Raw genomic sequence first — 20,281 nt, 5'->3', positions numbered from 1 at the left:
ATGTAAAATGTGTTGTGCTGCAGGCCAAGGCATGATTTAAACCTTGATGTTCCTGGTCCAAGGAAGGGGTGCTGGACAGATGCACAAGATCTATTGCATGGTTGTTTATCATTTTTTCTTCCCAGTGAGAAGTATTTCGGTAAACTCTTCAGTAACCTAGAGAGAATACTGCCACTGACAGGCTTTCTTTTATTTTTAAAAAAGATTTCATATTTTTAAGAGCCGTTTTAGGTTCTCTGCAAACTTGAGAGAAAGTTGCAGTAAGATTCTGTACATTCCTTACCTCTACACACCACGGCCTCCTCCAACAAGAACATTCTCCACTCTGATAATGTGTGTTATGATCGATGCACCTGTGTTTCCTGATGTTCCTAGGTGTTGTATGTTCACAGGTTAGACAATTGGGTATGACTTATCTCCACCATATCTACAAATATGCTACAGATTCTTTTCACTGCCCTAAAATAGGACTTTTTTTCACAGATCGTCTAACCATGGCCCAGATAGAAAAACGGGGAGGTTTGCTTCGGAAATCTTCAGCCTCCAAAAAACCACTAAAGGAAAAAGTGGTGCTGATGTATGATGAGATCTTCATGGTAAGGCCTGGAACTGGGTCATACTTTATGGTTGCTTAGTCCAGAGCAGGAAAGTCTACTTGCTACCTTTGAGTTTACCTGGGGAATGGGGAGGAGAAAGAGGGCAGGAAAGGGGAAGCAAGGTCAAGGACAACAGTGAACTCTCATAATAGGGTTATGATTGTGTAATAATTCATGTAGACTGTTGGAGTTGTTCTTATAGTTGAGGTCATGAGCTGGGTGAAACAGGAGGGAGGAAGTCTGAGGAAGTTTCTTTTCTGAATATCTTTTTTTGAGACAGGGTCTTGCTGTGTAGTTCAGGCTGGCCTTGAACTCATCATGTAGCCCAGGCTGCCCTTGAGCTCCTGGTGATCCTCCTTCCTCCTCCCAAGTGCTGAGATTTCAGGTGTGTGCCACTACACCTAGCCTCACTATTTAACTTTTGATGCAGGAAATATATATTTATGTACAATGTCTTCTATTAAAGAACAACTCCTCAAATTGTTCTTTTTCCCATTGCAGTAGTTTAAGATGACCAAACACTTTCAAAGTTAATTTTGAAAGATGAAGTTGACTATATGTAGTATCTTTAGTGTTGAACATGGTTACTTTTTGATTCAGACAGAAGACCCCAGTAAGTGCAGTCCTCGGTTCTGGGAAGAGCTCTTCCTCATGAAGGTGAGACTTGGTATTACCTGTTGGGTTTCTTGGTAGCTAAGATTGCCAGCATAGCCCATTTCCAGGTGCTGTACCAAGAATGCAAATGCGCTCATGCCCTTATTGTTTTGTTGGCAGGTGAATTTAGAATACCTGGAAGGCAAGCTGGAATCTCTTGATAGTGAGGAGTTAATGAAGATCAAGGACAATGTTAATTGCTTATTTCAACACTGCATTCAGGCTCTGGGAGAGGAACATCCAATTCGAGTTGTGAATGCATTGCAGGTATAAGGCTGGGAGACCGGGAAGTCTGGTTTGGTAGGACAAAGGAATTGTAACCCACCCATTGGAATCTGAGGAACCTAGAATTCCCCTTAGGTGTGAGGTTTTCTTTTGTTTTTTCAAAATTGTGTTTTTAAAAATTTTATTTATTTATTTTTATTGTTTGGTGCTAAGGACTGAACCCAGGGCTTCCAGCTTGCTAGATAATTGTTCTACCACTGAGTTAAATCCCCAGGCCCTAAAAAATTTCTTTAATTTTTGTCACATTTGCTTAGCCATCTTCTTGTTTATACTGATGCTTATTGTGGTAATCTTGTCCATTAATATAGTTTTTTCTAGTATCATTTGTTCGGAGGATGTAGCTTAGTGGTGGAGCACTTGCCTGGTACTTGTAAGGCCCTGCTTTTGATACCTCACATTGTGTGCCACTGAGCCCTGCTCAATTTTCTCATCTCTCTCATATTTTTGTTATTACAATCAGAGTTTATTGATACATTTTATGTATATATAACGATCACATTCATCATGGAGAATTTGTACCGATACATGATGTGTCTTGTTTCTTTTTCTCTCAGTTGAACCCAGGGCCTTTTCACTAGGGTACATCTGTAGTCCTTTTTTATTTTTTACTTTGAGACAGGATCTTGCTAAGTTGCCCAGGCTAGACCTGAGATTATCCTGCCTCAGCCTACCAGAGTGCCTGGATTATATTCATCATTATTATTACCTCTTGGGTTGGTACCCAGAAAGATAGATTTTATTTGTCCTGTTGCTTTGTTAACCTTCGGCAGAGTGTGTTTTGTACTTTGAAGTGTAGAATAGGAATTCATTGAAAGTTGAATGTTAGAATTGTACTTTCATTAATTATAATGAGTCATCGAAGGGGCGTGAGTTATATACTATTTTATTTCAGTGGAAATAAGTTGATCTTATGTCACTTGATGACCTCTAAAAATATATTACATTATTATGATAGCTAATATTTATTGAGCTTTAACAAAGATCTGGGGACTGTTCTGAGTGCTTCAGGATATTTACAGTTTCACAGCATTTCCGTAAAGTGGATACTATTCTTACCCTTCCTACTTTCTAGATGGGAAAATTGGCCCACTAGAAAGTCAGTGTACAGATTCTCAAAGCTAGTAAGTGGGATATGGAATGGGAAACACTTGGTTAAAATATGAAGAAGTTGGTTATTAACACCTACGGACTTACATGTTATAATTACTAAAAAATAGTTACTAAAATATTGGACTACAACATACATGCTAAAATTAATGGTTAATATTATTTTTTTGTGTCTCTGAGGATTGAATGGCACTCAGGGCCTTGGTGCTGAGCCACATCCCCAGGCTCTCAACTAAGCTGCTTGGGTTGGGCTCCAAGAGTTCTGGGATTACAAGTGCGTACTACCATGCTGATTTTCAATACAGAAAAGTTTTACCAATTCCATCAAGAACTATTTTTTATTTGTTTATTTGGGGCTTTTTTTTTTTTTTTTTTGCTACCGGGGATTGAGCTCATGGCCATGTGCTTGCCAGACAAGTGCTTATGCTGCTGAGCTAAGTTCCTGGCCCTTATTTAAATTTTTTGATATAGGGTCTTGCTTTGTAGTTCTGGCTGGTCTGGAACTTCTTGCAGTCTTCCTACCTCAACCTCCCGAGAACAGGAATTACAGGTGTGCATGCACCACCATGACTGGTCTGCAATCTTTTATTTCAATTTTTATTTTGAGTATCACTGTTTACTCTCTGCTTGCACTATAGTTTTGAAAAAGAGGTTGGCCAAAAATCAATAACAAAAAAAGAATGGCAAAATAAAGAGTAGAATGATAGCAGTTGAAGTTGCTGTCTCTTTTTCAATTTATGGATTTGCACATGCTAAATGAGCCTCACACTGTGTTTTGAATCTCATTGTAACAGAAACTGAAGATCAGCCATATGGGGAAGGCATACGGAGATTGTGACGTGAAGCCCCAACCTAGTCTCTCCCAGTTTTCAGACTTGTCCTTAGAACGAATGCTTTCTCTGACCCCTGCAGACCCTGTGTGCACTTATTCGTGGAGTCCACCAGAAGAACAAGTCCACCTCTGGGTTTGACATAATCAACATGCTGATGGGCTTCGACAAGGCCGAGCTGTGCATGAAGGTGAGGTGGAAGTGTGAGTGGCACGGTGACTGTCCCCACAGCCGTTGCCAGGTGCCACTGGGCTTCTGATCCTGGGGGTGGGTGATCACACTTGGCCTTGAATGTGCATATTTTTATTTAACAGATTTGTTTGTCTTAAAGAAAAAATTTAAACTCAAATTTGAATTGAGGCATCTTTTTCCTATATGTTGAAGACTTAGCAGTTTATTTATAATATGATTGCATTCACGTGAATGTTTATGAAATTCAACAAACTATAACAAGTTATTATAGAGGTTACTTTAAAAAAAACTTTTTTGTGGTGCTGGAGATTGAACACAGGGATTTGCACATGTTAGGCAAGCAATCTGCCACTAAAGTACATCTGGCCAATTGTGGTGGTGCACACCTGCAATCCCAGCACTCAGGAGGCTGGGGCAGGGACACTGCTGTGAGTTTGAGGCCAGCCAAAAAAATAAAACAAAACCAAAAAACTTCCAAAACATCCCCTGCCCTATTAGAACGTTTGCAGTACTGGGCATTGAATTCAGGACCTCCCATTGAACTATGTATCTACCCTTTGGTTTTTCTTTTCTTGGTGACAGGGATTGAACATATGACCTCACGCTTGCCAGTCAGGTGTTTACACCACTGAGCTAAATCTTTTTTTTTTTGTCTTTTTCCTTTTTATCGGTCCCAGGGATTGAACTCACGACTGCCTGCTTGCAAGGCAGGCGCTTATGCCGCTAAGCTAAATCCCCAGCCCCCTGAGCTAAATCTTTACACCACTGAGCTAAATCCCCAGCCCCTCAGCCCCTCAGCCCTTTTTTTTTTTTTGATACTGGAGATCGAACTTACAACCTTGTGCTTGCCAGGCAGGCGCTTACACTCCTGAGCTAAATCCCTGACCCTTAGCCCTTTAAAAATTTATTTATTTGTCTTTTTCGTTTTTATCTGTCCTAGGGATTGAACTCACGACTGCCTGCTTGGGAAGGCAGGCGCTTATGCCGCTGAGCTAAATCCCCAGCCCCCAATTTTTTTTTTTTTAACGGTACCAGGGATCGAACTCATGATTGCGCGCCTGCAAGGCAGGTGCTTATGCCACTAAGTTAAATTCCCAGCCCCCAGGCTGACCTCTATATATGGTGATCTTCTTGCCTTAGCATCCTGAGTGCTGGAATTATGGGCATGTGCCACTGAGCCCAGCGCTTTACTTTCTCATCAGTGAGATATAGTGCCTTGGTTTATTTAGCTCACAATTTGTAAAGTTTTTAGTCCATAGTCGACTGATTCCAAGGCAGGACAGCATCGCAGAGGGGCCTGTTAGAGGAGAAACAGCTTGTAGAATAACAGCAGGAAGCAGAGAGTAAACAAGGGAGTTTTCAGGGAGAAAGACCCTCCCAGGTCATGCCCCTAGTGACCCTCCCTAAACAAATTTCCCATTCTGAATCACATTTAACTGTCAAGTCATTAGAGCACTAACCAGCTGATGAGGGTCACACTTGGCTGATCCAGTCACCTTCCCATGCCCCATCTAGGGGCACATGAGGTTTTGGTGGGGATGTCTAGATAGACACTTTAACATCTGTATTTAATGTTTTTTTTTTTTTTTTTTTGTGGCACTGGGGATTGAATGTATTTAATGTTTGAAGAGCTGCTGTACCATTTTTTGTAGTAACTACTCTATTTTGTAATTTTACCAGCAGTATATGATAGCTTCAAATTTTCTATATCACGTTAACAATTGTTTTTGTCTGTCTGTCCCATACTTTTTTTCTAAAATTTTTTTGAGAAATGTCTATTAAAATCTTTTGCCTGTTTCTAGATCGAATTGTCTTCTTATCATTGAATTGTAATAGTTCCTTACATACTCTAGATATAAGTCCCTTATCAGATACACAATTTGCAGTGTTTAATACTATCTTAAATGAGTTTTTTTGTAACAGGAACTTTGTCAAACTAGACTCCTTATCATTTGCTAAATTTATGCAAAGAAATTAGACAGATATGGTGGGGTGTACCTGTAATCCCAGTACTTAGGAGACTGAGGCATGAGTATTGCCATGAATTCGAGGCCAGCCTGGGCTACATAGTGAGACCCATCTTAGAAAAAAAACCGTTACAAAAGAAATCTGGCTGGGTGCCAGGCGTGGTGGCACATGCATGTAATCCTAGCACACAGAGGCTAAGGCAAGAAGATGGTGATTCTGGGTGATCTTACTAAGATCCTATCTCAAAATAAAAATATAAAAATTGGGCTGGGGATGGAGCTCAGTCTGAAGGCCCTAGAATCAATCCCTAACACTACAAGAAAAAAAATCTGATTGAGCATAGTTTCACAAGCCTATAATTCCAGCTGCCTGTTTACAAGCCCAGCTATTTAGGAGGCTGAGGCTGGAGGATCTCTTATTTCATGCCAGCCTGGGCTTCACAGTGATCATGCAGACCTGGTCTCAAATGATGAAAAAAAAAAGGAAAAGAAAAAAAGTGCTTGTATCAAAGTATTCTTTTTTTTTTTTTTTTTAAATCGGTACCAGGGATTGAACTCACGACTGCCTGCTTGCAAAGGAGGTGCTTATGCCACTGAGCTAAATCCCCACCCTCTCAAAGTATTCTTATAGTGCTTAGGCTACAAAAAATTATTGATGTGCAATTATGAATATACAAAGATTTAATACCTATTGTCATGTTTTAATTCTGGTTTCTTACAGTCCATATATATATCATGATGAAATCCCAGCTGGTTCCTTTATTGTCACAGTTCTAACTACTGCATATGTGTGAATGACTGTTAACTATCTTTAGCCTTGACATCTTGTTTTGAGTCTCAGAGTTGTGTATTCTGTATACATTGATGTATTTTCACTTGCACATCCCACAAGTACCTCTTGACATGTCCAAAATGGAATTCATTGCTTCTTCTGCATCTGTCTGTCCCCTTCAATTCGTTTCAGAATGGTGTACCTGTTTGGAAGTCCTCTGTGCATTGACAGTTGCTGTTTTCCTCTTGTGTGCGTGTGGGCATGTGTGTATGGTACTGGGGGTTGGACCCAGAACCTTCACACTAAACTACAGTTGATTTTTTTTTTTGTGACAGGGCCTTGGTAAGTCACTAAATGACCTACGCTAGGCTTAAAATTGTGACCTTTCTTTTTCAGCTACCTAAAGTTCTGGGATTACAGCTGTATACAACCATATCCAACTAGGTTTCCCTTTTTCAATCTATCTTATTATAATTTAAAGGTTTATATGTAGGTGGCATGCTGCAAACACTCATTAATTCTTAATTGTTCTGTATAGTTGTACCAAAGCACTTTCTCCAAAAATACCTAGTTTGAAGTTTTCCTTTTCTTTAACCTTTCAAGGCTTGGCATAGAGAGGACTGACAGTTGCTTATTTTGTATTGTTCACAAAGAAGGGGTATAGATGTTCAGTATGGTTTAATGTTGAATTATTCTCTTTCTCAGAACTTGATGGAGAGTTTGGATTCATTGCTTTGTGCAGAAGGTTCTGAAAGTCTGAAGAGTTTATGTCTGAAACTTCTTCTTTGCTTAGTGACTGTAAGTAATCCATTTCTGTTTGTCAAAAAATTAATACAAGGCCAGCATATTTGAATAATTGAGTCCAAGGTTAGAAGGGAAAAGAGAAAAAAAAAATCAGCCTCCTGCTGGGGTATTGTGTTACCCCATGTCTGCACGTTAGGAAGGCTTTGGCCTCCTGGCGTCACCTGGGAACACCTGCTGGCAGTTTCAGCCTGTGTGCTGTGGGATACTTCGCACCGTTGCATATTTGTCTTTTTTATCCAAGCTCACTTGAAATGTTTTTTTTTTTTTTTTTTTTTTTTTTTTTGTCTTTTTCATTTTTATTGGTACCGGGGATCGAACTCATGACCTCCTGCCTGCAAGGCAGGTACTTATGCCGCTGAGCTAAATCTCCAGCCCCTTGAAATGGTTCTTGTTTGTTATTCTGAATGTTATTTGCTCTGACTTTGATTTTGTGCTGGGATACAGGTCTGTACTTCCTGGTGGAAGGAAGGGGTGGGAGGCTGTTCATCTACTTTACATAGTTCCCTTTCTTTGCTGCTGCTCAAAGACTTTTGGATTCAAAAACCTTTTCCATGCAGTTGAGGAATGAAATCTGAAAAACTGAAGCCAGTGCTTGTAGGGTATGAGAATATGTTCACAGATGTAGGAAGTTTTCATCAGCTCATTTTCTGCCCTCATAGTGTCTAACTGTGGTGACTCTGGTGGCTTTGGGGTGCTTGTGAATGGTATGCTAAGTACCTAATAGACTTGTAACATTTAGATGGCAAAGTAGGATACATATCAAAGTACCTCAGTAGAGACTTTAGTAAAAAAACTTTTTATTACATTCAGGTGACAGATAATATTAGCCAGAACACTATCTTGGAGTATGTAATGATCAATAGCATATTCGAAGCAATTTTACAGGTGAGTCAATTTTCTTGTGACATCTTTGTCTTTGGAATAGACCATTTCCTCAGTTTCCCTCCCTCTCTGTCCCCTCCCTCCCTTCCTTCACTTTTTCCATTTTTTTTTTAATGTAAAAAATTTTTTTGAGACAGAGTCTCACTATGTAGTTCAGGCTAGCCTTGAACTCATGTTCCCCACATTGGCCTCAAACTCACAGCGATCCTCATGTCTCAGCTTCCTAAGTGCTGGGATTACGAGTGTGTATTACCTTGCCTGGCTCTCATTGCAGTACTGATGAATTGAACCTAGGGTTTTTACTGAGCTACATCGGGAGCTACATCCGCAGTGCTTGTACAGCATCTCCCTAAGTTGCTAAATTGCCCAATGCTGGGCTCAAACTTCTGATCTTTTTGTCTCAGCCTCTTAGAGGGCTAAGATTACAGGCATTCACTTCTATGCCTTGTGTATCTCAGATTTTCTTGGTCTGTTTCCCCAGGAACCAGGAGTTAGCCCTGTGGAGTTAACAAATTTCTGGTTCTTGTTACAGATACTCTCCCACCCTCCAAGTCGTAGGGAGCATGGATATGATGCTGTTGTCCTCTTGGCTTTGCTGGTAAACTACAGCAAATATGAGGTAAGAGGACCCCTTAAGGGACATTTGTTATGTTTGCATAATCTTCTTATACGTGGCCATTCCTGAAGGACTTTGCTTAACATAGAAGACACATTCATGGTAAATGGCTTAAAGATTAATTTTTTTTTAGATGATTTTGCTATGTAGTTCAGGCAAGCCTTGAACCTACTATGTAGCCCAACCTGGAAGTTACAGCCATCCTCTAGGCTCAGCCTACTGCATGCCTGGCCTACAGACATGCACCTGCATGGACAACATAGAGATTAATTTTGATAAACCAGTTGCTTTCTCGAGGTACTGGAGGTGAAATCCAGGGTCTCAGTGCATGCTGGGAAAGCATGCAATCACTAAGCTATACCCTATCACTTTAAAAAAATATTTTATTTTAAGATAGGGTCTCAAAGGGGCTGGGGATTTAGCTCAGCTGCATAAGCGCCTGCCGTGAAAGCAGGTAGTGGGGGGGGTGCTGGGGAGTTAGCTCAGTGGCATAAGCACCTGCCTTGCAAGCAGGCAATCGTGAGTTCTGTCCCCGGTACTGACAAAAAGCAAAAAGACAAAAATAAAAAAAAGATAGGGTCTCACAGTGTAGGGCAAGCCAGCCTTGAACTTGCTACATTTCTGAGGCCTGCCTTGAATTTGCAAGCCTGTTGCCTTAGCCTCTCTAGTAGATAAAATCACAGACACATATCTCCATTCCTATCTGATAAACAAAACTCTTAAATCCAATACATGTAGTAGAAAATATAGTTTTTAGAAGAATCCTGTAATATAATTTCTAATAAAATGAATAAATATCTCAATGTAATGTTTTTAAACCCAGCTTAGTAGAAACACCTATGAACTTTTTACAGATAAATTTGTTTTACCCTCCCTCCCTCTCCTCTACAAATAAATTTGTATATATATATATATATATATACATATATATATATGTTTTTTTTTTTTTTTTTTTTTTTTGTCTTTTTGAGACAAGGTCTCAGACTGGCCTTGAGCTCACTTTGTAGCCCAGGCTGGTCTTGAATTTGCAGTGACCTCCTGTCTTAACCTCTGGAGTGCTGGGATTACAGGTGTGTAACCACCACACCCAGGTTTTTTATTTAAAAAAATTTTTTTTTTTTTTGCTATACTGGGGATTGACCCCCAAGTGTGCTCAACCACTGAACTCCAATTCTTTTTAATTTTTATTTTGAGATAAGATCTCTTTACTGTTCCAAATTTGAAATTTTTCCCACCTTGACCTTCTTTCTAAGTAGCTGTGGTTATGTGCTACCCTCCTAGAACATAGTGATTATTTATGATTCATAGTTATAGTGTTTAACAGGTTGAAAGTGTGGCTAACACAAAATCTGGATTTTTTTTTTTTTAGGCAGGGTCTCACCATGTAGTTCAGGCTGCTTTTGAAGTTACTATGTAGCCCAGGCTGGCCTCAAACTTGGTGTGACCTTCCTGCCTCAGCTTCCTGAGTGCTGAGATTATAGGTATACACCATCATACTCAGCTGGAGCTTATGTAAGAGGAAATATGAAAGAAAGAAAAGAGAAGCTGTGAAAAAGAAAACTTAAGGATGGATTGGAATCTGAGGAGCCATGTTAAAAATCCCAGGGACTGGGACTGGGGATTTAGCTCAGCGGCATAAGCGCCTGCCTTGCAAGCAGGCAGTCGTGAGTTCGATCCCTGGTACCGATAAAAAACGAAAAAGACAAAAAAAAAAAAAAAAATCCCAGGGACTGATGATCACTTTCATTTTCTTGGGGGAACAGATGAATGGGACATAGAACTACTAGTAAATATATAATTTATCACCAGTATGTTTTAGTGGTGATCTGGAGGGGTACTCATGGTAGAATTATGATCTCTGTCATGTATCAAAAGCCTCTGGGCCTTATTCTTTTTTATTGGACTGGGGCTAGAACTCACAACCTCATGCTTTTCAGACAGGTACTTATGCCACTGAGCTAAATTCCTAGCTATGGGCCTTGTTCTAACAGTAAATAAAAAAGCTGAGGAAAAGTGCTGAGTGTAGTTAAAGGGAGCTGAATTACATGTGACTGGAATGTGCCAGCTTCAGCGATGAATGAGTATTTTCAGAGCAGTTTAATGGATGCAGACCATTCTGAGGCACTGGTTGGTGTCTCCAACTGTACTAAGTCATAGTCCAGACCAGTAGGACTCCTTAAATGTCAACCTGAAAAATTGGTCATGGCCAAGAAGCTGGAGAAAATCCTTTTGTGAGAGTGAGGTGTATATCTATGGTCTGTCAGAAGCTCCCAGAAGAATTAATGTGGTGGGTCAGCAAGAGCTAGTGGGCACAATTTATCTGGGCTTTGCAGCTTTTGATATAAGTCATTCACCAGAAGCCATTAAGAAGGTCTGGTGAGAGTGCAGCAGGAAGTCTTTTGACAGCAACATGAAGAATTCCAGATGAACAGTAAAACCAAAAGCTGGTGAACTTCTGTGTAAACTGATAGCAGAGATATGCTAGGGAACATAGCATTCTAGCTACCAGTGTCATGGTGGGTGGGTAAGCTGCAACCTTTCATGGTGTGGAGTGTCAGAGAGGCCAGGTCTCCAGCTAAGAAAGAAAGGGAAGAAGGCTAGAGGCATCAGGAACAGAAGTGATAGGAAAGATATCATGCAATACTTGTATATTTATTCCATTTGAAATACTGCATTTTGTTTTGATTATTTCATTTATAGAGATAGAAAGGGCAAAAAGAGAAAGTCTAGGGAAGAACAATAAAATGGTAAGCAGCACTTAGATTGTGTCAGGATAGGAGGATGACATCAGACACCATTGGTTGTGTTTAGTGTGGTGTGGCCAAACCCAAGGAGGGTGACATTAGAACCATTCTGTAAAGGGTGACTGAGAGTATAATTCTGTCTCTTATGTGAAAAGTAGTTTTAAAAAGTGACTGGCCTAATGAGTGTGTATGTGTGTGCAAGGATAGTCAGCATCAGAGAATAAAAATCTTTTTTTTTTGGTCTTTTCCTTTTCATTGGTACCAGGGATCGAACCCACAACTGCCTGCTTGCAAGGCAGGTGCTTATGCCGCTGAGCTAAATCCCCAGCCCCGAGAATAAAAATCTTTATAGCATTAAGATCACGGCTTTGTAGGCTTCTTGGAGGACATACAATGGAAGTGACTCAGATTCCAACTCCTGCTCTTAGAGTGATATTTCCCAGCAATTACAAATTTTAACTTTATCCCATTCACCTCCTCTCATTTCCTCTCCTGCCTTCTCCTTTTTGTTCTTTCTGTCTCTCTTTATTTGTATTGTTGTTATTATTATTATTTGTGTTTTTGGGATAGGATTTCACTATGCAGTTTAGGCTGGCCTTGAACTCACTTTGTAGTCAAGGCTGATCTTGAACTTGCAACAGTCCTCCTGCTTCGCCTCCTGAGTCCTGGGATTACAGGTGTGGGCCACCTTGCCCAGCTTCCTCTCTCTTTTTCTTCTGGGCAACTATATGAGATACTGGCTCATAAAAAAACGTATTTTGCAAGTCTTAATTAAGTTCAGTCACAACCCAGGATAAAAAATACCCCATTTTCTTTCTTGCTTTCTTTTTTTTTTTTTTTTGGTACTCGAGATTGAACTCACAGATTAGCACTTATCAAATGTGTGGTCATGAGTTTGATCACTGGTACCAAAAAAAAAAAAAAAAAAAAAAGAAAAGAAAAGATAGACAAATCACCAAAGTACCAATATGAAGTCCCAAAATAAATACCCACATAACAGACAATTGATTTCTGGCAAAGATGCAAAAGCAATTAAATGGAGAAAGGATTGTACCTTCAGTAATTATACTGAAACAACTGGATATCCACATCCAAACCTTATAGACATCAAAAATTTCTTTTTTTTTTTTTTTTTAATTTTTTTGTTTTTTTCCTTTTTATTGGTACCAGGGATCAAACTCACGACTGCCTGCTTGGAAGGCAGGTGCTTTATGCCGCTGAGCTAAATCCCCAGCACCCTACATCAAAAATATCTTAAGACATTCAAAAGTCAACTCAAAATGCCTCACGATGGGTTAGGGTGAAGGCAGGTATGGCCTGAGTCATTGCTTTGGCTGAAATCATTCTCTCTGGGACACAATACATGTTTTTTTCTTTCAGATTGTTACACTAATGAAACAATACGATGTTTATGCATGTGTGACATTTATTTCACTAATAAGTATATTCTCAAGGCACATTCATTTACCTATAAAATGTTCAATTTATCATTTTTTTTTTTTTTTTTTTTTTTTTGGTACTGGAGATTAAACTCACAACCACGTGCCTGTCTGGCAGGCACTTATGTTGCTGAGCTAAAACCCTGGCCCCAAGTTTATCATTATTTTTGGCTGAGTAGTACTCCACTGTACAGAAATACTTCCTCTTTCTTATCCATTCCTTGCTCAATGAGCATTTAGGTTGTTTCCAAAATCTGCCTGTTCAGACTTCCAGGAGAACATGGTGGACAGATAACAGCAGCTATGGGGGCTCTTTGAGATTGCCAGCTTAGAATCCAGGAATGGTGTGGCGTGAGGAGTCCTAAGCAAGGGGAAATATACCCTGCTATCCCAAGAATGAACTAAGTTGAGAGAAACCAACTGGAAATGCAATCCTGGTGCTATAACAGGAACAGATAATATCTCAGCGTGGAAGCTGGAACCGGCGCCACTGGAAGCTGTGATTTGAATTGCTACCACTGCTGCATCTGAATCAGCACAGCAGGGAGAGAGACGCACGAAAGCTCTGAGAGTGGGAATCAGCCAACTGAACAGAGTTGAGAGCGGGACTGGTGGGGAGCCCTGCATTGAGCTGCAGTGAGTGAGAGGAACAGAGACCCTTTCTTAGACTAGGAGGCTCCAACAGAGGACATTCTGGGACCGGGCAGACTAGCTGAAACAGGATGCTGCAGTGACTTTAGTCATATATTCCCCTCTCAAGTGGGATTGGTGAGGAGTGCCTGGCCTGGGTGACGCCGCAGACTAGGATGCAATAGGCTAGCCCAAACCAGGTCCCAGCGCCTGGCAGTGCACCCTAGCAGTGAAGCCATCAGTAGGTTGACCTGGAGGTGCAGGCCCAGCAGAGGCTGCCCAGGTCTGAGTCTCCGTAGTACACTACAGTGGGCTGGAACAGCTAGCTGACGGATTCAAACAAACTGTAACCGAGAAAGAAAAAAAACTGAGCCTCCTATATACGCTTGTATGGAAGAAACAAAAAGTATGGGAAGAGGGAGCAACAAGAAATGGTCCTCAGTCCCCAATCCTGAGAACACTGATCCAGAATAGATAAATGCAAAGGAGAATGAGGACAGAAAACATGCAGTATCAAGCATGGCACCAGTAGACAAAAAGTGATAGCTCCGAAGCCTCATAGATGAGTTCAAAAGTGAAGTATTTAATGAAATAAAGCAAGATATAAGTAGAATAGTTAGAGAAATGCTAAGCACCTACCAAGAAAAAACAAATGGTGGAATGGAAGAACAGAAAAAAAGTGGAGAATTGTTTCAAGGAGAAAATAGGAAAAACATAGAATACGTGATGCAGGTTCAAAGAGATTATCAGGAAACTAAAAACTCTATTGAAAGCTAGCATAACAGCTTGAAAGAAACTAAGGATAGAGGGGCTGGGGATTTAGCTCAGTGGCATAAGTGCCTCCCTTGCAAGCAGGCAGTCGTGAGTTCTATCCCCGGTACTGATAAAAAGGAAAAAGAAAAAGAAAAAAAAGCAAAAAACCAAAAAACAAAAAAAGAAACTAAGGATAGATTATCTGAACTGGAGGACAGATTTGTATGGTGAGAGCATGAGATGAAAAACTTCCTAAAAATAACAAGAAAACAAACAGCAATAATACAAAGACTAGGAGATGATCAGAGGATCTATAACTTAAGAATTAAGAACATAAAAGAAGAAGCAGGGACACAAACAAATGAACTACAAAAGCTATTCACAGAAATAATCCAGGAGAATTTCCCTAATTTAGCAAAAGGTAAAGATACTCAGATGTATGAGGCATACAGGATCCCAGCCACCTACAACCTAAACAGAGCTATACCGAGGCATATAATAATCAAAATTCCAGAAATCCAATATGAGAACAGAATATTAAAAGCCGTCAGAGACAAGAAACAGATCACTTGCAAGGGAACACCCATCAGAGTTACAGCAGACTTCTCGGCACAAACCATCAAATCACGAACAGCGTGGGGGGAAATAATTCAAGCTTTGAAAGATAACAACTCCAGCCAAGATTGATATATCCTGCACAACTGTCCCTAGAAATTGATGGAAAAACAAGGTGCTTCCAGGATAAAGAGGACCTAGGGGAATTTGCAACCACCAATTCAACTCTACAGAGTATACTGCAAGATATTCTAAAAAAGGAAAATACCAAGTCTTCAGAAACAGTGGCAGACAGGCTACAATGAATGGAGCAGAAAGCGAAATGAAGAAGACAAACTGACAACTAGTGACAGAAAAAGAGCTCAACAGAAATGGAGCAGAGAAGGTTAGATGGTAGGAACAGCTATTTTGGAGAAAACAAGACATCATAATAGCTAGTGCTGATTTAATATCATTTTGTTTTGAAGTCCCATCAAGCTTTTGTTCTTCTGTCTCCATCGGTTTTAACGTGTTGTATCTTATTGGATGTTATTATATGTGATAATATAAACAAAAACTTTTATAGACAAGGAGATTATACAGAAACCATTGTTCATTTTCTGTTAGTTGATTCTAAATACCCTGTAATACTGTCATTCTCTTGAATGGTTTTACATTGTCTTGATATGTTTGGTGCTACAGTATACGAAGTGATACTCAAAGTTTTCAAGGACAGAGACACTATGGTAACTACTTTTATGTCGGGATTATCTTGTGATAAAACATTATTTTGCTTAAATGTTTTTTTTTTTTTTTTGTCTTTTTCCTTTTTATTGGTACCAGGGATCGAACTCACGACTGCCTGCTTTCAAGGCAGGTGCTTATGCCGCTGAGCTAAATCCCCAGCCTCAAAATGGTTATGTTTTGACCTGCACTGTTTTGTTGTTATGCCATCTTTTATCTCAATCTGCTTTTTTTATTATTTACTTTTTCATTTTTATTCTTTTAATTAAGGGAAAAATAAATAAAAAACAGCAGGATATATTATAGTAACCCACATTGATTTCCTATTAACTTGATTTGAAACCCTGTATTGTTCTCACCATCTTGTTTTGACTGATTTTCCTCTATTCTTTTTTTGCTTGGTAGTGCCAAGTTTGAAAGTATAGGCAACAACTGTGAAGACAATAAGATTCATTATGATGCCCATTCTGGTTGAGTATTATCTTCTTTTGAAGACCTGTAATGTCTCCAATGTTTTGGTTTTATTGGTTTTGTCCTTTACTGTTTTGTTCAATTTTATTTTAACTGATGATGCAGGCAATTCTTTTTAAGATAGCAAGAGGCATTATGGTAACCATTGTTGATCACCTTGTATTGTTTTTACATTATATATTGTGTCCATCCTTTTGATTTGACTAACTCTGTTCTTATGTCACATTTGGTTTTACTCTCTTCAAAAAAAAAAAAAGTAATAAGGACTGTGGAAGTAATAAAATCCAAAATGTGTAATTGTCATTGTGCAAAAGAGAGGAAAAGAAAGTGCTCTAAAGGATATAACTGCATGCACTTTTAAGTGTATAAGATAGATAACCATATTACTGAATTTTGTTGGATCATAGAACAGAACTGTTTGCGATCTCACTGTTTGAATGTCCACTCTGTATGCTTTAATTTTGTAACTTGAACAACTATTTCTAAGATGACAATATGTAATCTGTTAACTAATGATTTCCTACTGTTTATTTTTTCTGAAATTCTGTATAACTTGTACCCTTTTTCTGATTTTATTTTCTTTTTGTCCTTAAAAAAAAAAAATCTGCCTGTTAGAAAATATGCAGCTATAAACATAGATGCACATATATCACTGTGGTATGATGTTTTAAATTGTTTTGGGAAGATACCCAGGAGAATAGCTGCGTCAAATGGAGCCTCCAATCCTGGTTCTTTGAGGATTCTTCACACTGATTTCCACAGTGGACGCACCAGTCTGCACTCCCACCAACAGTGGAGAGTTCCTTTTTCCTCACATCCTCTCCAGCATTTGTTTTTTTTTTTACGTTTTTTTTTTTTTGTCTTTTTCTTTTTATCGGTACCGGGGATCGAACTCATGACCTCCTGCTTGCAAGGCAGGCGCTTATGCCGCTGAGCTAAATCCCCAGCTCCTTCTCCAGCATTTGTTATTGGTTGATTTCTTAATACTAGCCATTCTTTCTGGGGTGAGGTGGAATTTCAGTGTCAAATCTTTGCTTTTATTCAAATCTTTTCTTTCTTTAAACTTTTTATATTTAAGACATTAAAATCAAATAAAACAGAATAAAGCCAATTAAAACAAAACATAAAAGCTATATAGGACTTCAAAACAAGCTAATAGGAAATTTTAAGTTCTTTTTTGTTTTTGGTACTGGGGATCGAACTCACAACCATGTGCCTACAAGGCAGGCGCTTATGCTGCTGAGCTAAATCCCCAGCCCTACATTTATTTTAACTTTTTTTAAAAAAGCTAATAAGAAATTAATAATGGTTACTATAATATATGTTGTTATTTTCAAGTAACTGCCTGTACCATCAGATATAATAAAATCAAACCAAACAAAACAATAAAATCAATCAAAACAAAATAACAGAATTAACAATGTCTACCACCTTCCCTTTTTAGACATTTCCTTCCCTTTCACTATCACAGTCTGTATTTTACCTTTTGGATCCCACTAACTCCTTCAGTTTTTATTATACTGGATAGACAACATGATATTCACCTATGTGAGTCTGAGACCTTTCACTCGAGAGCACGATCACAGGTTGCTTCCATGTACCCACAAGGGCCTTGTGATTATCCTTCTTTATAGCTGAGTAGCTTTTTATTGTATAAAAATGCCATATCTTTCTTACCCATTCTCCAGTTGATGGGCAAGCTACCCCTGCTTTTTTCTGGTTCCCTGTCACATGCATGGAGCATTGTTTTCTCTCCTTTGACTTTCTCTCTCTTTTTTTTTTTTTTTTGGTCTTTTTCGTTTTTATCAGTACCAGGGACCAAACTCACGACTGCCTGCTTGCAAGGCAGGCGCTTATGCCGCTGAGCTAAATCCCCAGCCCCGATGGATCTTGTTTTTTGATCCACTGTGCCTGTGTTTGTTTTTATTGGTGAATCAAGGCCATCTACATTAATGGTTATGGCCAACAAACTGGTTTGTCTCTGCCATGCAGTTTTCCTGCTGTTGGCTCCCTGCTATTCCCCCCCCCCCCCATTTAGTTGTCTGCCCTGGTTGGTGATCCCAGTCTCCTGCTGTTCCTGGGACCATGGTCATTTTTATGTCTTTCTAAAATATCCTTCATTACTCTGTGAAGGGTTGGGTTTTGTTTCATGAGTTCCGTCAGTTCCTTGTCATGAAAGTATTTTATTTCACTATTGTAAACCCAAATATCGAGTTCATTCATCCAAGTATTGTAATCCTCTTTCTAGTTTTCCTCACAATCCAAAAAGTTATATTTGTAATCCCATTGAGATGTTACTGGAATCCCAGCAGGTTAATTCCAATCTACCATCATCAGTGCAATCCACTGGGAGAGTAAAGACACAAAGGCATATTTAAAATTAAGGGCAGACAAGGGGTTCTAAACCCAATCTTTGTGAGGATGTGGGGACAAAGGCCTGGATCCTAGACCTCTCCCAGCATTTATTATCTTGTGAAGAAAGGGGGGTGGCCCAGGGATGAGTGATAGTGAGGATGTCAGGGATTACTGAGCAATTTGAGCTGACTGGCCAGGTAAAAGAATGGCATCTCTGTAATTTGCAGAGATAAAGATATTCAGAAGGATCAATGTACATAACCCAATTAAGATAGCAGTGGAATTTTTTTGGGGGGGCTATTGCTTAGGTTTCTGATATGCAAACTCTTGTGCCCTGGGGAGTCATAGCCTCTAATCTTGAGGCTGGTACCCAGTTGACATTCCCCAGCTATTTGCTCTAACATCTTGAGTGCTCAGTCCTGTATTGTAGAGAACACTGTGCGAGGAAACAGGACTGGCTGATGGCTATAGACTTTGCACATTAGCATCTGGGCTAGTCTTATTTGCAATGCTCAGAGCCAGTTGAAGAGAGAAGGAAATGCCCTAGCCAGCCTTTTACATATTAGTATAAGGAAATGAATCTCCAAGTAATCAAAGTCACAGCAATTGTTTTGGATTCAAAGGAAGTCACTGGAGTTGTCCCACACATTTCACCATTAATTTTTTTTTTTTTTTTTTTGTCTTTTTCCTTTTTATGGGTACCTAGGATCGAACTCACGACTGCCTGCTTGAAAGGCAGGTGCTTATGCCGCTGATTCACCATTAATTTTGAAAAATAGTTTTTCTCCCCGGTACTGGTAAAAATGAAAAAGAAAAAAAAAAAAAAAAAAAGAAAAATAGTTTTTCAGGGTACATCAATCTTGTTTGGAAGTTGTTTTCTTTTAGGATTTGAAACACTTCATTCCAAACTCTTCTTGACTTGATGGTTTTGTGTCAAGAAGTCTGTGGTGATTCTGATGGGTTTTCCTTTAGGGATGATCTTTTTATTTTCTCCAACAGCTTTTAATATTCTGTTCTTGTGCTGAATTTCTGGGATCTTGATTATTACATGTCTGAGTATAGATTTATTTATTTATTTTTAAAATTTTATTTAAGGAGAAAAAAGAAAAAAAAAAAAGGGTAGAAGTTATACAGAATTTCAGAAAAAATAAACAGTAGGAAATTACTAGTTAATTACATATTGTCATCTTAGAAATAGTTGTTAAAGTTACAAAATTAAAGCATATAGAGGGCACTTTCAAACAGTGAGACTGCGAACAGTTTTGTTCAATGATCCAACAAAACTCAGTAATACAGTTATCTATCTTATACACTTAAAATATATATGCAGTTATATCTTTTAGAGAGCTTTCTTTTCCTTTCTTTTGTACAATGACAACTACACATTTTGGGTTTTATTACTCCCACAGTTCTTACTACTTTTTTTTTTTTTTGAAGAAAGTAAAACCAAATGTGACATACCAGGACAGAGTCAGTCAAATCAAAAGGATGGACATAATGCATAGTGTAAAAACAAAATACAAGGTGATCAACAATGGTTACCATAATGCCTCTTGTTATCTTAAAAAGAATTGCCTATATCATCAGTTATAATAAAATTGAACAAAACAGTAAAGAATAAGACCAATAAAACCAAAACATTGGAGACATTAGAGGACTTCAAAAGAAGATAATAGCCAATCAGAATGGGCGTCACAATGAATCTTATTGTCTTCATAGTTGTTGCCTATACTTTCAAACTTGGTACTATCAAGCAAAACAGAATAAAATCAGTCAAAACAAGATGGTGAGAGCAATACAGAGTTTCAAATCAAGTTAATAGGAAATCAAAGTGGGTTACTATAATATATCCTGCTGTTTTTTATTTATTTTTCCCTTAATTAAAGGGATAAAAATGAAAAAATAG

General features: G+C 38.9%; 1 protein-coding gene across 7 annotated transcripts in view; it reads left to right on the top strand.

Moving 5' to 3' along the window:
- Armh3 (armadillo like helical domain containing 3) overlaps positions 1-20,281 on the top strand; it is a 202,672-nt gene that overhangs the window by 15,744 nt on the left and 166,647 nt on the right. For 6 of the 7 annotated variants that reach the window (XR_010046018.1, XR_010046011.1, XM_063244401.1 and 3 more), the window contains exons 2-8: positions 484-596; positions 1,197-1,253; positions 1,371-1,517; positions 3,555-3,662; positions 7,109-7,201; positions 8,018-8,092; positions 8,622-8,708. Coding sequence is in view for 5 of the 7 variants with exons in the window: in XM_063244401.1 (XP_063100471.1) it covers positions 495-596; positions 1,197-1,253; positions 1,371-1,517; positions 3,555-3,662; positions 7,109-7,201; positions 8,018-8,092; positions 8,622-8,708 (669 nt within the window). In the remaining 2 variants the exon portion in view is untranslated. The remainder of the gene's footprint in view (positions 1-483; positions 597-1,196; positions 1,254-1,370; positions 1,518-3,554; positions 3,663-7,108; positions 7,202-8,017; positions 8,093-8,621; positions 8,709-20,281) is intronic. The other variant, XM_063244396.1, reaches the window with a different exon arrangement.

This window comes from Cavia porcellus, unplaced genomic scaffold (assembly GCF_034190915.1).
Source record: "Cavia porcellus strain 051 isolate PalLab524CR breed Dunkin Hartley unplaced genomic scaffold, mCavPor4.1 scaffold_2, whole genome shotgun sequence".
Lineage (NCBI taxonomy): Eukaryota > Metazoa > Chordata > Mammalia > Rodentia > Caviidae > Cavia > Cavia porcellus.
The sequence above is the reverse complement of the archived record's forward strand: the minus strand, read 5'-3'. Positions and strand labels throughout refer to the sequence as shown.